Genomic DNA, 14,536 nt, shown 5'->3' on the forward strand with positions numbered 1-14,536 from the left:
AGGTGAGCTGTGAGATTTTGGACTTGCGCTTTTTCTAATTTCTTGAAATAGGCCTGGAGTGCAATGTACTTTCCTCTTAGGACTGCCTTTGCCGCATCCCATAGAGTTTGGATTGTTGTGTTTTCATTTTCATTTGTTTCCATATATTTTTAAATTTCCTCTCTAATTGCCTGATTGGCCCATTCATTCTTTAGTAGGGTGTTCTTTAACCTCCATGTTTTTGGAAGTTTTCCAGACTTCTTCCTGTGATTGATTTCAAGTTTCAAAGGATAGTGATCTGAGAGTGTGCATGGTATGATCTCTATTCTTTTATATTTATTGAGGGCTGCTTTATGTCCCAGTATGTGATCTATCTTGGAGAATGTGCCATGCGCACTTGAGAAGAAAGTAAATTCCCTGGCCTCAGGATGTAAAGTTCTAAATATATCCATCAGATCCATCTGGTCCAATGTGTCTTTCAAGTCCGTTATTTCTTTAGTGATTTTCTGTCTGGTTGACCTATCCATTGCTGTAAGCGGAGTATTAAAGTCCCCTGCTATTAGCACATTCTTATCTATAAGCTTGTTTCTGTTTGTGATTAATTGTTTTAGATATTTAGGTGCTCCCATATTTGGTGCACAGACAGTTATGATTGTTAGTTCTTCCTGATGGATAGACCCTGTAATTATTATGTAGTGCCCTTCTTCATCTCTTGTTATTGTCTTTAATTTAAAGTCCAGTTTGTCTGATATAAGATTAGCTACTCTGGCTTTCCTTTGATTTCCAGTAGCATGATATATATTTCTTCATCCCCTTACTTTTAATCTGAAGGTATCTTCCCGTCTAAAATGAGTTTCTTGTAGACAGCATATAGATGGATTTTGTTTTTTAATCCATTCTGCTACCCTATGTCTTTTGATTGGAGCATTCAGCCCATTTACATTCAGTGTTATTATTGAAATATGTGGGTTTAGAGTCTTTGTATCTTTTGTAGGGTTCATGTTTGTGGTGGTGTCTCTGGTATCTTTGTTCCTTGCAACATTTCCTTCAGAGCATCCCCCTCAGGATTTCTTGTAGGGCTGGCTTCGTGGTGACAAATTCTTTCAATTTCTGTTTATTTGGAAAGGTTTTTATCTCTCCTTCTATTTTGAATGACAGGCTTGCTGGATAGAGGATTCTTGGCTGCATATTTTTACTGTTCATCACATTGAAGATCTCCTGCCTTTCCTTTCTGGCCTGCCAAGTTTCAGTAGATAGGTCTGTCACCACTCTGATAGGTTTCCCTTTGTATGTTAGGGCCCTTTTCTCTCTAGCTGCTTTCAAAATTCTCTCTTTGTCCTTGTATTTTACCATTTTTACTATGATAAGCCGTGCCAAAGATCGATTCAAATTATGTCTGAGGGGAGTCCTTTGAGCCTCTTGTTTTTAAACGTTTACTTCCTTCCTCAAGTTGGGGAAGTTCTCTGCTATAATTTGTTCCAGAACTCCTTCAGCACCTTTCCCTCTCTCTTCCTCTTCTGGGATTCCTATGATACGGATATTGTTCCATTTGACTGTATCGCTGAGCTCTCGAACTCTTCTTTCTTGTTTCTGGATCATTTTGTTCTTTTTTTCTCAGTTTCCTCTTTTTCTATAATGGTGTCTTCTAAATCACTTATTCTCCTTTCTACCTCTTCAATCCGTGCATTGGAGGCCTCTAATTTATTATGTATCTCATTTGTCGCATTTTTTAATTCATCATGCCTATTCTTATTCTCNTACATAAAACGGTCAAAAAGAAGAAAAGGAAAGGAAAAAAGAAAATAACTGGTGGACAAAGAATGGTTTAAAGCATACAACCGGATTTCCCAGCTACAATTAAATAGCCGGGTGTATGCAGTGCTGGTTGAAGAGCATAGAGAAAGAGAGAGAAGACAGGGCGGGGATGAGGCAAAATTGGAAATAGAATGAACAGGCAGAAGGGATAAGAAGCTTTTTTCAAAGAGCTAAAGGGTGGAATATGGTTGGAGAGGTGAGAGAAGGACGCTGGTGTTATCCAGAGAAACTATATAGTCTAATTACTCCTGAGACACAGAGATGAAAAGGCCAGTAGGTGTAGAATTTACATCTACAGGATGGACTAAATGTGACTAAGCAAGCCAGTGACCAGAGTTAGTCAGGTTAGTGTTCTGGGGGAAAAAGAGAAAAAGGAAAAAAAAAGGAGCGGGGGGAGGGCAGCTCTCAAGCAGGGATGGGCGTGGTGTGATCCAATTCGTCAGGAGGGAGTTCTGCCTTGGAGGTTGGGGGAGAAGAGTGGTGGCGCTCCAGTCCCTTCTTGAACCAAGCGTTGCACCTCGCTTTTTTGGGTGTGTAAACTCCCCGGGCCGGGGGCGCAGCCTAAGTGGATTGAGCTCTTTAACCCAGGCCAGGCTTAGTTTCCAAATCCCAGTCTGTGCACCCCACTGAAATTGCTATAGACACAACCTCACAGGCGATCCCCTCAGGGCAATTCCAAGCCTCTTGCGTAGCCCTGGGGGTGGAGCTAGAATCGCTGCTACCTTCTCCTCCGGGTTGGGTTGGCGAGCATGGGCAGGGGTCTGCGTGCGTGGCGGGCCGGGCTGGTTAGAAGGCTTTCTCAGTGGATTCTGCATCCTTTTTCTCCCAATCTCTTGGGTTCTATAAGGTTTCCTATGGCTTCAGATCTTTTCCGTGCGAGATATGGGGGCGAGTGTAATGTACGGAACTCCCTACTTCTCCACCATCTTGCCCGTTCCCATTTATTTTCTGGTATATTTTTATTTGTATATTTTGCTCTTCTCTATTTTAGAATGGCAAAACTCTGTGTTAGTAAAATAATATATGAAGTAAAATTTTGGTGAAGACTACAGACAACTTACAAAAATGAGACTAACAGATCTTACCTTATTTGATACAATTATTTGAATGAGTAATTTATAATATTCCAGTTGAAAAGCAGATACATAATGTAAATCTCACAAGGCTCAGAGTTGCCTTGCCATTGTCATTATGATTGTGACTTCTTTTATTAGCACTTGGAGATCAAATTCTTTTTCTCAGAAGTCATCGTCAGTATACTTGGAGAGCACTCATTGACCTTTACTCTTTATTCTCTACTGATTCAAGCTACAGAGCCATAGATTCATTTTCCCTATTTGGAATCATTAAATGATCCTTTAAATTCATATATATAATTATGTCTATTTTTTTAAGGTGGGGAGGTTGATGTCAATGATGTGAAAACTATTCTGAAAAACATGGGAATAGAGTTCACAGATAAGGAACGTTTGAAGCTGCTGAAAAATCTGTCTTTCAACGGTAGGCATTTATATACTTAGAGGGTTCTTTTAAGCTTAATTTTTTTTTAAATTCCAGTTAGTTAACGTACAGTGTAATACAATTTCAGGTGTACAATGTAGTGATTCAACACTTCCACACGTCACCCTGTGTTCATCACAAGTGCCCCCCCTTCATCCCCATCACTGGTTTCACCCATCCCCCACTCACTTCCCCTCTGGTAACCATCAGTTTATTCCCTATAGTTAAAAGTCTGTTTCTTGGTTTGCCTCTCTTTTTTTCCTCCCTCTGTTTGGTCTCCTTTTAAGCTTTTTTTTTAAAACTCAAACTATCCCCATTTGCTAAGATGCAACAATAAACAAACATACACATAAATGCCAAATAAAATAATTTAAACAAACAAACAAAATAATTTAAATGTTCACTTACTCCTGAGGGAAATTTCTGTCTATGCAGTTTAACTTTCAGATTTGGAATAATCATCCCCATGATGTTAACTAATGCCGTTGAGGGGACTACATTTCTGAGGCTATCCTTACCTTTTAGATACCCATAGGCAATTGTGGGAAGCAAACAAGGGAAAGAAATGGTGTTAGACTGGAAGGGGATAAAAGATGAGAGGTGATGTTTTCCAAAAAAGCTGTGCGTGTTATAGAGTGCCTTGTATGCTAAATTTTAGATAGATTTACCATATTATAAATTTTCCCTAATTTTCTCTCATACTTATTTTAATGGGGGAAATTTCTAGGGCAAATCATGAAAATCTCAGTTTTACTGAAATAATTTTAGTGAATAGCCATATCATTTCTCTATGACCTCAACTGTGTTCTTTTTTATAGATGATAACAAGGTCTTTAAGAACAGGTTGCTAGATGGTGTGAAGTCCCTTAAAGGTAAGTAAGAAACATAATGAGAATACAAATGAATATGAGATCTTCATTTTATACTGTTTCCAAGATATGAATTTGAATGCTGCCATCTGTCTTATGTACTGATTGCAAATGTATGCTTTTTTGGACCTCAGTCTTTATTTTAGCAGATGAATCTGATGTTCTATCTTGGAAGTAAAGCACCACACTTTCTTGTCATTTTCCAAATTTTCAGGAAGAGAAATATCAAATTTCATGTTTGCATGCAAAAAATATAGAAATAATTAGCACTGATTCAGGGAAGTTAATAAATAGAAAAAACTAAATTGGAAGTTCATTCATCAAAAGTCAACCTACTATTGTTTAGAACTAAAGAATGTTTGTCTCTAGTACCAGGATTCCCTGAGCATTCATTGAACACCATTTTCAACCAGATTTTTTAAAATTCATTAAGAAAGTTGAGGCTAGCAATAGTGACAGCCCTCAGGTTTTCATCCCCAATCTCTACCTATACAGGTATCTTTAATCACACTCATGTTAGTATAAAGGATGGGTGAGGAGTCCCTCTTCTTCCTCAAGGCTTACTGGGATGCCCTTGACTCCACCCTCTCCCGTATCTTTAAGACCTTGCTCCATTGGCCATTTTCAATCTCTTCAGCCCATTTACATGCTCAACATATCCCATCCTATAAAATAAGCAAACTGAAACTCTCCACACCCCTGTTGGCCACAATTCAATCTCTTTCTTCCCTTTTTCATCCATTTCTTGAGAGACTTTTCTGTACTCTGAGCCCATATTTCTATACCTTGCTCTATTTCTCAAACTAATTTCAGTATTAAATGCCATTTAATACCTTGTGTTTCTGTACGCTGGTCCCCATGACAAGTCTCAAGGGAAATAGCTATAATTCTAACTTTGTAACTGACTGCTTAAAATATTTGGTCTAGGGGCACCTGGGTGGCTCAGTCGTCGGGTGTCTGACTTTGGCTCAGGTCATGATCTCACTGTTTGTGAGTTCTAGTCCCGCATAGGGCTCTGGGGTGATAGGTTGGGGCCTGGAGCCTGCTTCGGATTCTGTATCTCCCTCTCTCTGCCCTTCCCTCACTCAAGCTCTTTCTCTCAAAAATAAATAAACATTAAAAAAACTTTTTTTAATTTGGTCTATGTGCTAAAATTGTTGAATGTTAATTTATTTTTTTCACTTTAGAACAAACATTTTCTGTTTGGTCTGAAGCAGATTTTGTGAATAATGATCTACTGCTTAAGAAATTCATAATGGGATATGTGTATCAAAATAGTGTAAGAACTTCTCTTTTGGAGTCATTTAATATTCTTTATGAACTGTCACTTTTCTTAGCTGGGGAGGTTGATATGAACAACCTGGACACCGTTCTGAACAACCTGGGGATCAAGCTTGCAGATACGGAACTTAAAGATCTGCCTGAAAACATGCATGTTGGTGGTAAGCATGTTATCATATACACTAGTTAACCCTGTAGAGAGTTTAGTTACAAGAACCTTTGGGGGGAAAATGCCCTTTTCCATAAGGAGAAGGGAAGGTCCAAGAGCAGTGTGAGATACCATATCAATGACTAAAACACTGAGAATGTCATTTGAGTTCATGAGTATCCAGTTAACAAAGTCAAAATTCAACCAGTTTTTATATGTGTGATATGTATGACTTTTATGCTCTCTGTAAATGTCATGTTTTAGTAGTTGAGTCTTTCCAGTTTCGAACACAAGAATGCAGACTCTTTAGACACGTTCACTTCTGAGTAACTTCCTCTTACTAACACAAATAAATGTGAGATATGATAGGCCAAACTGCATCATTGCAATTGTGTGGTTTTCATGTTTAGAATTTTCTTCTTATTCATGCTTGTCTTAGAGTAAAAATTGAGTAGAATAATAATCTAAAAAGTGTGTTTGGAAATATTTGTTAAATAAATATTAGCAGTTAAGATGGGGCCTGACACACAGTAAATGCAACTATTATTGTTCTTCCTATGTTTTCCCACCAACTTTTATACCTATAATATAATATTTGAAATCTGTATAATATATAATGTAATGTACTGTGATTTTATCTTCTCTTATAGTTGATGAGAAAATTCCATTAGAAACACTGATGGAAAACATCACAGATTTTAGAGGTGACTGGAAAGTTACTATAAAATTAGGGTTTCAGTTATCTACATTAAATTTTTTTTCCTGATATTTCCTAGTATTCCATCATTGTCTTGTAAATTCTGGTATTTCTCTATATTTATTGATAAATTTGTGCCTCTAGTGTTTCATGTATTGATATAAAATCATCTGTTTTTGCAATGAAATTACCATACTGTTTCTTGCTTTCAAATTCTATAATCTCTGTCGTTTATGCCAATAATATAATCCACTTCACCAGTGTTTAATAACCACAGTGTAGAATGCCATGGCAAATTAGAGAGTGAAGCCTAAAATTGATGGAGGTAATGAATTCATTGTATTTATCATATAATTCTTATTTTTTAAATTAAAATACTTTTTCATATAAGCATCTATTTTTTAATTAATAGATCAAATTTTATCCTGAAAGTAGTCTGTCCCTATTTTAGAAGAAACTCTCTTGTTCATTTTAAGAAAATAAACTTGACCTAACATCTATACATTGATTCTGTAGTTGAAAATGCTTCTTGTTTTTGTTTTTTTTTAACTTTAGTCTTCAGTCTGAAAACAAGGAGATGGTATTAATTATGCTAAAATAACTTTTTTCATTAGAAATAATCACTATTATCTGGGGAGCACCTGGGTGGTCCAGTCAGTTAAGCGTCCGACTTTGGCTCAGGTCATGATCTCACAGCTTGTGAGTTAGAGTCAGCCCCATGTCAGGCTCTGTGCTGACAACTCAGAGCCTGGACCTGCTTCAGATTCTGTGTCTCCCTCTCTCACTGCCTGCCTTTCTCTCTCTCTCTCTCTCTCTCTCTCTCTCTAAAAAAATAATAAAACATTTTTAAAAATTTTTAAAGAAATAATTACTGCTATCTGAAATGAAGATGTATACCAAATTTCCTCTTTTCAAAGGTGAGAAGACTGAGTCTAGTGATCTAAAAAATGTTCTGGAAAATCTTGGAATAGAGCTCAGAGATGAGGAGCTAGAGAAGCTGCTGAACATACTGCCAGTTGATGGTGAGTCATGCCAGTGTTCAAGCCCCTTAAGTTTGTTTTGTTATGTAGACTTGTCCACAAGCATAGACTACAAGAATACAATTCTGACTCCATTGACTTTCTGTTTGGGTCTTTAAGTGGAAAAGTCTATTTGGGATTTCAGCCTTGTTGAAAGGTAATGATAACAGAGGCATGAAATATATTTTATCTTTTGTCTCTTTTGTTTTAATAATATGTGGTCATTAAAGTTAATAGTTTTCCTAAAAAAATTTTTTTTAATTTTAATATTATACATCGCTTTTTTAAAAATGTTGTTTTTCTATCTCTTTCCTAAGATGGGAAGGTTAAAAAGAATAACCTCCATACTAGTTTGGGAAATATGGGAATGGGGCTCACGGAAGAGGAACTTGTTGAATTGTCAGAACACCTACAAGTTGATGGTGAGTACCAAAGATAGCATTTGGGATTTTTTAATCTTTACCTTCTATTTAAAGGAGTATCACTTAAAATTATGATGTGAGTCAAATTTAGCTGGACTTTATTATAGAAACAATGTGTATCTTTTTCCGAGCTCATGTCATTGATTACATGTCTCCTTTGGACTTCTGTAGCAAATGGGAATGTTGATCTGCATAATGTGATGGAAGGAATCAAAGCTATTACAGGTGAGCACAAAGTCACTATAAAGCTAAATTCCTATTAGAACAGTAACTGTATTTTACCATTAATCTTAAATGCCATGTTGATTCTGTTACCGTACACCTTATTGTAAATACTTGTCCAGAGTTGGACTTTGTGGTGTTCATGTTTTAGTAACAAAATTGTAGCTTCATGTCTTGGTAGGAAGACCCTTACTCGCTAAAAAAAAAAAATAATAATTTTAAAATATCTGTTTTAGAGTCACTGAATTTTCCTCACAGGCCTTTCTTTTTCTGATTAAGGGAAGGTTGACATCAAAAACCTGGAAACCGTTCTAAGCAACATGGGAATCAAGCCCCCAGACCAGGAACTTGAGGATCTGAAAGAAAACCTACCAGTCAGTGGTGAGCATGTGAGATACCATTGGATTTTGAGCTCTATGTGTTATGTACCATTAGCAATGAAAGGAATGAAACGAGGGAACTTTTTATGCAGAAGATGTCAAGATTGGAGACGGGACAAGAACACTGACAAAGAAGTTGAGAATCTAGTATTTGGACACAGGTGGCATGGCCACTGGAAGAGTCTGTGAAGTTCTGAGGACAAGAAAGTTTGCCTTTACCAGACGGCCACTTTTGAATCTCATCTTTTCGTTATCAAATTGAAGAGTTGATATTTTATGAACTAGAAAGTCAAATTTACATTTTTGAAAGAAGTATAAATGTAAATCTTTTCTTCTACTCTATACTCCTAGCATATTCTGAGTAAATATTATTGAGTGGCTATTTAAAATGCTTAACAAAATGCCCAGTACACTTAAGTGCTGTTATAATCTAAAGGGTAGGACAGTGTTCTTCTGCTATTTTGTATCATTTTATGAGCTTCAAGTTATGGGGGGTTTTTTGGTTACAGTTTATAATAAAGTTGCTCTGATAACTTTGAAGGATGAAGTAAAAGCTTTTACGGGTAAGAATTTGTTATAAATGATTTGCAACAAATTGCGACTTACCCTATAAATTTGAATAGTGTTTTCTTGAATTTCTATTAGTGGCTTACAAATTCACAAACTTTCTTTTTTTAAAAAAATTTGTTTTAAATGTTTTATTTATTTCTGAGTGGGAGAGAGAGAGAGAGAGAGAGCGAGAATGCGTGCGCAGAGGATGGTCAGAGAGAGAAGGAGATACAGAATCTGAAGCAGGCTCCAGGCTCTGAGCTAGCTGTCAGCACAGAGCCCGACGCGGGGCTTGAACCCACGAACCACGAGATCATGACCTGAGCGGAAGTTGAACGTTTAACTGACTGAGCCACCCAGGTGCCCCGACAAATTCACAGGCTTTCAGTATTCGTTTTGATAAATATTTACATCTACTGATCAACATCTTAATCTAACATTATCTGGGTTTATAAGTAAAACAAAAGGACTATTTCTTCATCGTAAATCATATATTCTTTGATGCTTTTTTTCAGTAAAAGTGACTCTTATTTATAGGCCCAAAAAGTAGATGATCAAAGCAAAAGCAGGGTGGAGCATTAGAAATAAAAGTCGATTGCCAACAGCTAATCATATAGTTTTAACTAAATAAAGTAAAATATGTCATACTTTGTTAATTGTGTATTGTATTATACTAACCATCTCTTAACCTTATTTCTGAATAATTAGATGACCAGATTTGCTTCTGTACTATGTGATGTTATTCCCAGTGTTAGAGATACATCTCATTTACTATAATTGAGGGACATACTCTATTTTTATTTCCCTTTGACTCTTTTTATTAGAAAATCTTTGACTTCATCTTTCCTTTTCATTCTGGTGTCAGAGAAAGGACTAGAGCGACGAAAGTATATGTTTAGATAATTTTAAATAATCAAATTGTTAATAATTTAACCTATAACTATTCTGTCTTTTCAAAGGAGAAAAGGTTGATTCTAGTGACTTAAAAAATATCCTAAAAGACATAGGGATTGAGGTCACAGATAAGGAGCACAGGCAACTGCTGAAAACACTGCCTGATGGTAAACAAATGCCACATAAATGCCACCAACCTTCCAGGGAACTTGATTTTATGGGTCAATGTGAGACATTCTCAATCTTAATAGTATAATTTTGTCTTTAAAATGCCATAAATTGGGGCGCCTGGGTGGCTTAGTCGGTTAAACGTCCGACTTTCGCTCAGGTCATAATCTCGCGGTTTGTGGGTTCGAGCCCCGCGTCGGGCTCTGTGCTGACTGCCAGCTCGGAGCCTGGATTCTGTTTCAGTCTGTGACTCCCTCTCTCTCTGACCCTCCCCTGCTCACGCTGTCTCTCTCTCTCTCTCTCTCTCCTAGAAATAAATAAGAATTTAAAAAATGCCATAAATTAATAGAAAGGTATTTCTGACTTGAAAAGAAATTCTGTCATTACCTCTTCGAACACAATTTGAAATTCGTCACTACATTGCCATTTAGTTGTCTGAGTGACTAATACTGTCCCCTCAGATTGGTATTAGTTTTGCAATAACAGCAATGAAAAATAATGAAGGAGAAAAAGGACATCAGAAGAATAAAAAGGAAGACATATTTTAATGTATTTTTTAGAATTCCACCATGGGAGAGTTTAATAAATGCTTCTAATTCCAAAGAATGGCCAAGTTTGTCACTGTGGAAAACATCTATCCATTTATGTATTTAGAGCACATGAACAGAGCAGGGGCAGAGAGAGAGAGAGAGAGAGAGAGAGAGAGAGAGAGAATCTCAAGCAGGCTCCACACTCATCACAGAGACCAAAATGGGGTTCAATCTCACGACTGTGAGATCCTGACCTGAACCCAAATCAAGAGTCAGATCCTTAACTGACTGAGCCACTCAGGCACCTCAGACATTTATATTTTTAAATGTCCATATTGTATAACTATAAAATAGATGAATTTTTTAAGCAAATCATTGAAATGTATCCTTCTCCAATCATATAATTTTTAACGTTCTGGTGAATCTTCATATCAATTTCCTAGAGATCTAAATTGTACTTTTTCTTACAGCCCATGGAAATGTGTTCCAAAAGAGGTTGCTGAAGGATGTGATGTATAGTAAAAGTGAGTAAGAACCACAAATACGAGGCATATGAAATATCCTTAAGCATTAAATTGGTATCACTAGAATGATACCTTATTTTGCTTCTTGTACCACATCTGTGTTTTTCCTGGTAATAACCCTTACTTTGTCTTAGACAAAAAGTTCTCTGCTGCATTGCGTTTTTGAAGCTTTCTCTGAAGAAACAATTATATGAACAGAAATAAAGATGGAAGGAAAGAAAGGAAGGAGGGACGGAACCTAGGAAGGAAGGGAAGGGGACAAGGGAGGAAGGTGGGAAGGAGAAAGGAAGGATTGGCATTTATTCCAAAATGTGAGCAGGAACAGAGAAACCAGTCTCAGAGCAAGAGTTGGGAAATGAATAGTCTACTTCTGTGTGCCGATGACTGGTTATCACTCTCCAGCTACAGTTGCCCAGCCCTGCCCCATCTTTTTCCTGGGCCTGTATGTTTATCATTTGAGGAAACAAATTCTAACTCTGCTTTTAATTTTTTTTTAATTTTTAATGTTTATTTTTAAGAGAGAGAGACAGACAGACAGACAGAGTGCAAGTGGGGGAGAAGCAGAGAGACAGAGAGGGAGAGACACAGAGACCAAAAGCAGACTCCAGGCTCTGACCTGTCAGCACAGAGCCCAACCCAGGGCTCGAATTCACAGACCGTGAGACCATGACCTGAGCCAAAGTCAGACACTTAACCCACTGAGCCACCCAGGCGCCCCTGCTTTTAACTCTTGAAAGAGTTGTTTACAAGTTACAACACTTTGTGAAGAGTGGTACAAGTCTATTGTAGTTTTGGTCTTTGCTTGAAAATTTTAGCATTTATACTATATGAAGTCATTCTCTTTTAGCAGTATATATTCATTAACAATAACAATTATTACTATCTCAAAGAGATATTTGCACCCCCATGTTCATTGCAGCATTGTCTACAGTACCCAAGACACAGACACAGTGTGTCTCTTGACAGATAAATTAATAAAGACAATAGAATATATTAGAGATACAGAGATATGTACACACATACATACATAATAGAATATTATTTGACCACAGAAAAGAAGGAAAGCCTGCCATTTACAACATGGATATAACTTGAGGGCATTATGCTAAGTGGAATAAGTCAGAAAAAAACAAATACTATATTATATCCCTGTAGGTGGAATCTTAAAAACCAAACTCATAAAAACAGAGACATGATTGGTAGCTGCCAGAGGCAGGGAGATGGGGAGAGAGGAATGGGTGAAGGTAGTCAAAAGGATAAAAACTTCCAGCTATAAGAGGAGTAAGTTCTAGAGATATAATGTACAATACTTTGACTATAATTAACAACACTGTATCATATTTTGGAAATTGCTAGAAGAGTAAATCTTAAAAGTTCTCACCATACACACAACCAAAAATGTATGTGAGATGATGGATGTATTAACTTATTATGGTAATCATTTTTCAGTGTACATATATATATATATAGTTCTTTGCTTGAAAATATATATATATATATATAATACACCTTAAACTTACTCAATGCCATATGTCAATTATTCAGTAAAGCTGGGGGAAAGGGTGAAAACATTAATGTCTGTTAGTTGAAGATAATAATATGTGTTTATGAATTTTTCTAAACATTTTATAATTGTTCCATTTATTCCTTTCCCTTTCATGTTTTCAAGGAGGGAAGGTTGATGTAAATAACCTGGATCCTGTCTTAGAAGCCATGGGGGTGAAGCTTACAGAAAAGGAACTCGATCTGTTAAAGCACCTTCTGAGTGGTGAGCATTATGGAAAACACTGTGATTTTAAACAGATGTTGTGCTTGAAAAATTAATTATGACTGTTTCGAAGGTTTAAATTATTTGTTGCCTGAAGATATTTGAATAGCTTTCAGAAGAATTTGGCAGGGGGAAATGGCTGTTAATTTTTTTAAAAATTTGTTTTTTTAATGTTTGCTTATTTTTGAGAGAGAGCGAGACAGAATGTGAGTAGGGGAGGGACAAAGAACCCAAAGCAGGCTCCAGGCTCCTAGCTGTCAACATAGAGCCCTATGTGGGGCTCCAACCCAGGAACCATGAGATCATGGCCTGAGCCTAATTCAGATGCTTAACTGGCTGAGCCACTCAAGCGCCCCAAAGTCTGTTCGTTTTTGTTGCTTTAAAACGTCTAATCTGTTTCTTTACACATCTTGGGGTGGGGACAGGTGCTAGTGAAAAGGCTTATTATTGTTTGATTTTACAAAAATAGGATCTGCAGTGTGTTTTGTTTGGCTTGGTTTGGTTTTTTTTCACTGATCCATATATCACTGACATCAACCCAGGGTATAACCTTGGTTCAGCCATTCAAGCCATCGTGCAGAAAATCATCATGAGAAACTTGACTCCTCAGTGCCAAGACCATTGTGTGTACCTGCCAAATACAGTGCTCTCTGTGTTCTGACCATTGAGCTGGATGGCTCATTCACTTATAAACGAATATGAAAATATGATAACTGCTAAGTGCGCCTGTCATTAACGTAGGCTTCTTGAAACTAAAACCTTGAGCCTCTTCCACAAAGGAAATGCCACGCACCTATCTGTCCCTTCACGAGAAATCTCCATGTGTCAAATCTCAATAATGTAGTATGTCTTGTATAAGGAGGAACCTGTGTAGAGTAGAACATTCTGTGGCATCTGTCAGTGTAAAGTAGTAACATCTGCCTTTTTTACTTCCAAATGTAAATGAAATGTAATTATTCAGCCATTCCTCATTTCTCTATTCATGGATATTGAGATGCTTTCTTCTTGGGGCACTATAACAAAAAAAGTTAACAGAATAATATGTATGGTATTACATTTTTTTAAAATACATGTAATACACTTTTATAAACATAAGAAAATTCTGGAAGGATATTCACAAAACTGTTCGTAATAGTGAGGAGAGGTACTGAAGCTAAGGAGAGGTAAAAGAAGGAACATTTAACTTTATATGCTTGTATATTTTTTTAGTTTGTTACACAAAGTATGTTTTGAATTTACTTTTTTGAGCTTAGATTATTTTGTTTTTATTTTTTGATACCCTTTTTTATTTTTTATTAATTTTTTAAAATAGTTTATTGTCAAGTTGGTTTCCATACAACACCCAATGCTCATCCCAACAAGTGCCCTCCTGAATGCCCATCACCTCCCTTCCCCTCTCCCCCACCCCATCAGCCCTCAGCCTGTTCTCAGCATTCAAGAGTCTCTCATGGTTTGCCTCCTCCCCTCTCCCCAACCATTTTCCCCCTTCTCCTTCCCCATGTTCCTCCACTAAGCTCATCCTAATCCACCTATACGTGCAAACATATGGTATCTGTCCTTCTCTGCCTGACTTATTTCGCTCAACATAACACCCTCAAGTTCCATCCACATTGCTACATGTACTATTGCAGTATTGCCCTGTAGTATTCCATTGTATAGATAAACCACATGTTCTTTTTTTTTTTTGCTGCTCTTTTTTTAGACTCATTTTTATTTTTATTTTTTTATAAATAGTTTATTGTCAAATTAGTTTCCACATAACACCCAGTGC

The 14,536-nt window shown here is 36.9% G+C and overlaps 1 protein-coding gene across 1 annotated transcript in view; it reads left to right on the plus strand.

The window, feature by feature from the left end:
• LOC144244976 (uncharacterized) overlaps nucleotides 1–14,536 on the plus strand; it is a 135,770-nt gene that overhangs the window by 52,970 nt on the left and 68,264 nt on the right. Inside the window, exons 21-29 of the mRNA XM_077780356.1 lie at nucleotides 3,190–3,294; nucleotides 4,113–4,166; nucleotides 5,501–5,605; nucleotides 7,207–7,311; nucleotides 7,626–7,730; nucleotides 7,902–7,955; nucleotides 8,232–8,333; nucleotides 10,944–10,997; nucleotides 12,667–12,765. Coding sequence (XP_077636482.1) covers nucleotides 3,190–3,294; nucleotides 4,113–4,166; nucleotides 5,501–5,605; nucleotides 7,207–7,311; nucleotides 7,626–7,730; nucleotides 7,902–7,955; nucleotides 8,232–8,333; nucleotides 10,944–10,997; nucleotides 12,667–12,765 — 783 coding nt within the window. The remainder of the gene's footprint in view (nucleotides 1–3,189; nucleotides 3,295–4,112; nucleotides 4,167–5,500; nucleotides 5,606–7,206; nucleotides 7,312–7,625; nucleotides 7,731–7,901; nucleotides 7,956–8,231; nucleotides 8,334–10,943; nucleotides 10,998–12,666; nucleotides 12,766–14,536) is intronic.

Source organism: Crocuta crocuta, unplaced genomic scaffold (assembly GCF_008692635.1).
Source record: "Crocuta crocuta isolate KB4526 unplaced genomic scaffold, BGI_CrCroc_1.0 scaffold288, whole genome shotgun sequence".
Lineage (NCBI taxonomy): Eukaryota > Metazoa > Chordata > Mammalia > Carnivora > Hyaenidae > Crocuta > Crocuta crocuta.